The sequence below is a fragment of the Lemur catta genome, chromosome 5 (assembly GCF_020740605.2).
Source record: "Lemur catta isolate mLemCat1 chromosome 5, mLemCat1.pri, whole genome shotgun sequence".
NCBI lineage: Eukaryota > Metazoa > Chordata > Mammalia > Primates > Lemuridae > Lemur > Lemur catta.
Genome location: NC_059132.1, coordinates 94609755 through 94617154, shown reverse-complemented (window position 1 = coordinate 94617154; position 7400 = coordinate 94609755). Strand labels below are relative to the sequence as shown.

General features: G+C 33.8%; 1 protein-coding gene across 1 annotated transcript; it reads right to left on the bottom strand.

Annotated features, from left to right (window-relative positions):
- Positions 1-606: 606 nt before the first annotated feature.
- LOC123638825 (ribose-phosphate pyrophosphokinase 1-like) lies at positions 607-1194 on the bottom strand. Its single transcript, XM_045552637.1, has one exon. It carries the CDS (start codon positions 1192-1194, stop codon positions 607-609), a length of 588 nt encoding a protein of 195 aa, XP_045408593.1.
- Positions 1195-7400: the final 6206 nt, after the last annotated feature.

Genomic DNA, 7400 nt, shown 5'->3' with positions numbered 1-7400 from the left:
CAACAGAGCAAGTAGACAACCTACACCATGGGAAAAAATATTCACATGCTATACATCCAATGAAGGACTAATAACCAGAATCTACAAAGAACTCAAGCAAGTCAGTACAAAAAAAAAAAAAATCAAACAACCCCAGAGCTCTTGCTGTAATTTAGCATAGATCTTGGAGAACTTGTCTCACATAGGTTAGTTTTGTTGCTAGTTGTTCTGAACAAAGAAAACCCTGAATCATCCACATAAAAAGTAGCCTGAGCTTTCCCAATCACTGTCAAGCACCCCTATACAACATCTTGATAGTCTATATTCTTGCAACAGCTGAACTGGAGTTGCAGCTGCAAAGCTCACAAAATAAATAAGAAAGCCAGAATGAGACAACACAGGTAGGAAATCGTAGCAGTTAATCTTAATACATCTTTCCTCAGTTAGGATAAACTCTAATATACCTGATGTGGGAGGTAGAAAGCGATGCTAGTGCAAGCTGGGTCTTCTGCTGAATTTGTCATCAAATACCAAGAAAAAATAAAAAGCGATGTTGGTTTTATTTTTAAAAAGCCTCAGGAGTTATTCTATTGTAAAGAGACATGGCTGAAGAGGTGAAAAACAGATTCACCATTTTGAGTTCTCTGAGGCAAAGTCCACAATCAACTGCTCTGCAATGGAGGTCACACTGTTAGCTCTAGCAGCATCATGTGAGGCAATAGTGTAGTTCCTCCACTCAAAAATATTCTCCCTTATCCACTTCAGGACTACTGGCTCTGCATACACAGTGTCCACTGGGATATCAAAAAAGATGTGAGTTTGAGAAATACGTAGGTTCATGGTGATAACATGATTTGCACCCTTCATAGTTGGCATATTTGCAACAAGCTTGTCTGAGATTGGAGCCCGGCTCTTACTCCTTTTATCCTGCCAGGCAGAAGGGAAGCATGCGATGACTGGAGTAACACAGCTGGCTGAAACAATGCAAGTAGTAATCATGATCAAAAGCTCCATTAAGTTGTCATTGATTTTGCCACAACCACTCTGAACAATGTAGACATCCTCTCCATGTACATTTTTGCCAATTTCCACGCAGGTCTCCTGGTTGCCGAATTTCTTAGTCACCACTTTGCCTAGCTCCAGGCCCAGGCAGTCAGCAGTTTTCTGAGATAAGTCCTGATTGGAGCTGCCACTGAAGATTTTGATATTTGGCATCTTGGCCAATTATCCTAGACACTCTTCACTAAGTGAACATTGCCACTACAAAGACCAGAATCAAAGTTGGCCGAGAGACTCACTACTAACCGCTTAGAATTGCTAAGGTAAATTCCCATCATCTCACTAAAATTCTAAAATAGTTATTTAATTACATTTATCTATATTTTCTTTCTTTGAGAAAGACCTTCCTTACCACAAGGTCAAAAACATTTTTGCTTTATTTTCTTCAAAAACATTTATAATATCACTGACTCATTATCTTATTGATTTATTCATCTGGCTTTACATTTTGATCTTTAATTCATCTGGAATTTATTTTTGTGCATGTGAATGACTTGGGGTGGAAGTTGGGAAACAATTTTCCAGGGGTCTTTGATATCCATCAGTCTTGCAAGAAAAGCAATAACTGAATTTTTTGTTTGTTTGTTTCAGATGATATTCAAGAATGCTAGTATAGTAAACAGTCTTGGAATATGAAGAGAATGCTTTTCTCTAAAGCAAGGGACCAGCATGCTTACTGTCCATTACATAAGAATTGAGTCCCCTAAGAAAAGGATTCCTCTTTGTAATGCAACACACATTTGGCAAGATGTCTCCAGACCTCTTTGTGAAAACCTGGGTGAATTGAGCAATGGGGAACGAAATAAAAAATTAAGACACTGCCCACTGCCATTGCAGCGAGTAATAACATGTACTTCATCTCTAACCCAAGAATTTGATATCTGCTACCATAATCCATCAAACTGTAGCAGGCTAATGTGTTAATTTACAAGTAGGGTAAAATCACTGACCCTTCACAATTTTTGAGAGTTTGGAATCTAATTTTATGTTTTCCCAAATCAATACCAGTTATCCTAAAAATTATTACCTTCTAGCCTTCTCCTAGTAGTTGAAAATGTCATCTTGATCATATATTAAATTTCTTGCTGAACTATTTTTATTGGTTTAGGTAGTGTATCAGTTGATTTTCTAGGATCTTCTAGATAGATTTGAAGGCAGTTATTACAATGGTGATAGAGTCTGGAGAAATACAAACTTAGTCAATGTCTATTTTACTTCCATATTTTATTCCTGGAAAAGCTAGAAAAATTTGATAATCAAAGACCAAGTTAATGAGAAGACTTAGATAAACTGTAAATTTCTCAATGAGTTCTAGGTTGGTTGTTTGGTTGGTTGTTTTTTTAAGTACATTATATCCAGCTGTGACCCAGTAAAATTTTAACGACTAATTCTCTGGAAGAAAGTCTGTGGGAGGAAGCTCTAATTTGTACTGTTCACAGATTTACATCCTATAATTACTCTTATCATGGCCAATTTCAAGCTACCAACATTATATTACTGAACACAGAGTTAGAAGAGATAGTAGCCTACCACCATGCAGTATTCTCACCTAACAGATATAATAGATGTAAATAACATCAGGTTCATACAGTAAAATAATTAGGAAACAATGAGATTTATTTTTATTATATTTTATTATATATTTATATATTTATTTTTAAATAATTGCCATGCTTAACAACTGCTCACAAATTCCTGAAGATATAGAGAACAGAAATGAGGTCAGAAATATGAATGAGAGGATTTAAGCAATAATTCTGCATTCAAACAAAATGCATGCCTAAATAATATGACTTACATTGACTTTTATTTGTTTTCAGGACAGAAGAAAAGGAAAAACAGAATAGGCAAATTACATTTCAAAATATTATCCACTACTTTGTTCACATAGTTTTTCCTAATCCCTGCTTCTAACAAGACTTTGGAAAATTGAAATGACTATATCTTTCAGTTACATCCATTCTGTCTTGATTATACAGATGTTGCCTAATTTTTTTAAGGTGATTAACATCCTTGTCTCTACTATGCTCCAATATTTATGTTGATTCTGTCTTTGATGATTTAAAAATGCTCCAATGAACAGTAATTGGACAACATCTGAGACCAAGCATTTAAACCTTCAATCCAAGAAGATAGATCTCCAGAAAGTTCTGAGTAAAGACAGCATACAGTAATGGAAAAAAAGAGCAATAACCTTAATTCTAGTTTGTGCTACCACAAATCCAGGAGTTTATATAACATACATAACTAATCTTGTTTGTAAAAAAGGGGAGAGCCAAAAAAAATTTTAAATCATCAAATATTGATGGCCATGAACTACGAAGCCAAGCAGAAAGCATGGCAAAAACTGACCTAATTTTCTTCAAAGAAGAAATAGGATTTCTAGAGGTTTCTTTTTAATCCTTTAATAACTGTCTTCCTGCACATCCCACTTCATGGGAGTCAAGGAAGTTGAAACTTATTTTAACTGGGCAATGGAGTCAGAAGGGAAATTTTATAGGAAGCTAATTAAAATTATAAACTTACAAGAGAGAGCTGGATATGACTGATTTTATACATCATAGCCAAACACAACAAGGAAAGCTAAAGAATTTTTTTTCTTTAATTTAGGAGTAGGGAGTGAAGAAAGTTGAGACAAAGAAACCTCATGGAGGCAAAAACAAGCATATGGAAAAAGTTACTTAAAACATAAATGCTAAACTATACCAGAATGTTTGACAAGCAACTTATTTTTGCAGACAAAGGCATGAGAAAGAGGAATGTAAAGGAAGCAAAAAATGAAGATGAGAAAAACAAAATCAAGTCAAATAGGCTTTTTGGATGCTTGTGTAATTCCTACATTTATGTAAAAGAAGAATTTCTTTGCCTTAATGAAAAGAAATTATATCCCCAATGATTATAAAAAGTATTCTCACCATCATGAAATCCAGTACGCTGACATCATTTGAAATGTAATTGCAAATAGAGTGTCTTAAAGATTTGCATGGCTCACTAGATGAAGTAAAATTAAATACAGCTTTGATCTCCAAATCTTCTTAAGAGTTGGTAAAGTATTTTAGAGAGCAAATGCTGTTTAAAGTATTTAACGTGAACTATCCTTTTGATGACAGAATTCTACTGCAAACACCTAGGTATAAAGTTACTTTTTTAAAAAAAAAGTTAATATAATGCACACTAAAAGCTTTCATTTTGATCTGACTAAAGTATAGCAGTACTTTCCACATAGATTGCTTATGGTTTTCATGAATAGAATACTGTCCTCTTCTTGCCAATAAATACTACTCTGTGTCTAGCATTTTATTTTCCTTGACAGAAGAAAAAGCAAATATAAATACTAAAAGAGAAACTGGATAAAGTGAGTCAATGTATATAATCAAATAGCCAAGATATAAAAACCTGGAGAAATCACTTAGCTTACTCTGCTGTAAGTCAAAAAATTGACTTCATTAATAATTTGAAAATTTCCAATGGACATAAAATATTCTAATGGAATTTACATGGCCTGAGATTTGGACACAAATAATTGTGTCATCATGAATAGCATCAGGTATGTAATAATGATTATTTCTTCTTCTTCTGAAATATATTGAGATAAAGGTAATTACTGCATCACAAATAAACATAACCCTACATATTGAATCTAGGAAACCCAAAGTAATAAATTTCAATTAGTTTTTCTCCTTTGAATATGTCATTCTTTGAATATTATATGTTGAATATTATACTAATATTCAAAGAGGACATTTATATTTTTCCTTGCTTCTTTCATTCTCAACATCATAAAATTAATTTGACTTATTTAAAAAAATTCTAATTCTTGTTCTATGTTACATTATTCCACTGTAATTAAGTACAATATGGAGATAGTCACTTTTACATCAATGGTACAGTTGGCATAAATAGTGCATTCCAGTTTCAGTTATCCCCATAACCTGAGTGATTTTTTACATTTACATCAGTAAAATGCACTCTTTTTGGTATATAGTTCTATGGCCTTCAACAAATGCATGAAATTAGGTATCCACCACCACAGTCATAATACAGGACATTTCCATTCCTCCACAATTTCTTCATGCCTTCCTTTCATGGTCAACCTGGAGGTGTTTTTTGACCTGCTACACCATCCCAGTCTTGCAGCTGACCATTTTTCTAGATATTTCAGTCATGTAAGAAAATAAATTCCTTTTTAAGTTTAAGATTTGGTTATGGCTTTGTTCACTGGAATCTAAAATATCTCTAATTGATTCAAAGCCTAGAAGAAATAATTCATAGAAATAAGATTGTTTCACCTGGAAAAGAAAGGTTTTAGTAGGAACATGAAATCTATCTTTCAATAGTAGATGAAGAAGCATTAGATCGCTCCAGGTAGCAAAACTGGATCAAAAATCTGAATGCAGTATTCAAGAAAAAGTAGAACATATGTCCAGCATTTGGGGAAAAGAAGTAAAACAGTCATTGGGATTTGGACTAAAGTATGTGTCTTAATTCTGTGAAGGAATGGTGAAGAAGTTATACATGAAGAATTTAAAAGACTCAGTGAATAAGAAGTTACCATACTAAGGGCAACTGAATAGGTGAATATTAGAAAAATACGTGAACAATGTCAGAAAAAAAATTAAGAGAAAAAAACCCAATAAGGAAAGAGAATGCAGCACAGCAGGGTTGGAATAGCCCTGATATTTGCAGTTGCAAAACATAGATCTTGGTTTCATTTCTCTTATAGCTTGTTAATGGGTTTGTATGATCATGATCAAATCATTTAAATTTTCTCATATCCTGACCTGAAAATCAGTAATAACAACAAAACCCCTATTTATGTCAAATGGTTGTTTTAAAGATCAAACAAGATATTTTATCTAAAAGAATTCTTTTAAAAGTTTTACATAAACATTACTATTTTTCCTTTTACTATTGTTATCATATGTGGAGGCTAAATATAGATATACATTATAGAAGCAGAAATATATTCCAAGAGCTTAGACTGTCAAGATAGAAGATAGAGTTTTGGGAGTTGTGCATAGGAAAAAGGCAAAAGCATTTTTTTTTTAATCTAAGGCTGTCTTTATGGATATTAGTTATTTCATACAATCTAAGTTTGTGCAAAATTATCTCACAGTATTCAGTTCCTCATTCCCCTATTCTCCCCAAATCCCCATTAGTCTTGGGAGTAACAGGTGGCATCAACTGTCTCAAGGGTTTTACTCATGTCCATATTTCCTGAAGCCCTGGGGAGATTTTCATGCAAGAGCAACAAACTCTTGAGTTGGAAGGAAACTTCTCTAGTAGTAAGAAGACTGTGCACAGAAGGTCGATTAAGTCCAGAGCTGTGCTCCAAAGGAAGCTTAGTCTTCTTGGGGGCAAGGAAAACTTTAGACATTTGGAAGGAGAATTCTTAGCAAGGGAGCTTAATTGTCAGAAAAGACTATATTAATAAAACCCTATTAGCAAACCAGAGAGAAGTCTGAATATTCTTTAACTGGGATCATTTCCTATTCAGTAGCAAAATGTACTGAATGTTTTGTTTGGATTGGAGTTGCATGAAACATGAATATCAGAAAAATTCCTTAAAAGTCTAGGTTTGAGAGTGCATATAGCAGTGTAGCTGAGCAACCAAAAAGATTGTATTTATCCAGGAAAAGGGGAAATGTGAAAGGACATGTGCTTAAAAATATATGTGTATCGTAAACAGTTATATAGAGAACCTATTGCAAATGCAGAATAGCAAATCAGTGACAGCCTGGAATATATTTAGAAGAAAGAAGGATGTTATAAAAGGCAACTAAAAAAGGAATTTTATGACTTATGTATCTCTCTAATTATGACATTGGAGTAACAGATACACCATTTCTGATACAGAAAATATATACAAAATCTACCACTAATTGGCAGAGAAAGTTCAAATGATGGGGCACTAGAAAAATATAACTAAACAAATTAAAAAGATATGTCAGAAACTCAAATGCAAACATCTCACTCCTTTCTGCCCTATGTTCCCAACATTGAGCCCACAAACTGTACCTGTGCCCATGCAGGCAGACAGAGGTACAGGGGTCATTAACTTCACTTTGAGTAAGATTACAATGTGGTGGTGACATACTGGAGAGCACATTCAAAAACAAGTTTTATTCTGTTTTGTCTCATTTTGTTTTGTTTAGCTGTATAGGTTGTTTCGTACACTCATTTGCAATCAATGCACTTGAATGACTTCATTGATATGCTCACATTTTACTTTAGAGGGTAATATCAGTTACCGTTTATGGAAACTCTACTAGGCAGGCCAAGTCAGCCTTGAGCCCAAAGAAAACAGCCATACCCAATCTCTACAAATCTATAAGGATGAATGGGAAGAAAAGTATAGTTTT

What these genes read in the sequence shown, in the direction of transcription:
- LOC123638825 (XM_045552637.1), bottom strand. Translation starts at nt 1,194, where the DNA reads ATGCCAAATATCAAAATCTTCAGTGGCAGCTCCAATCAGGACTTATCT.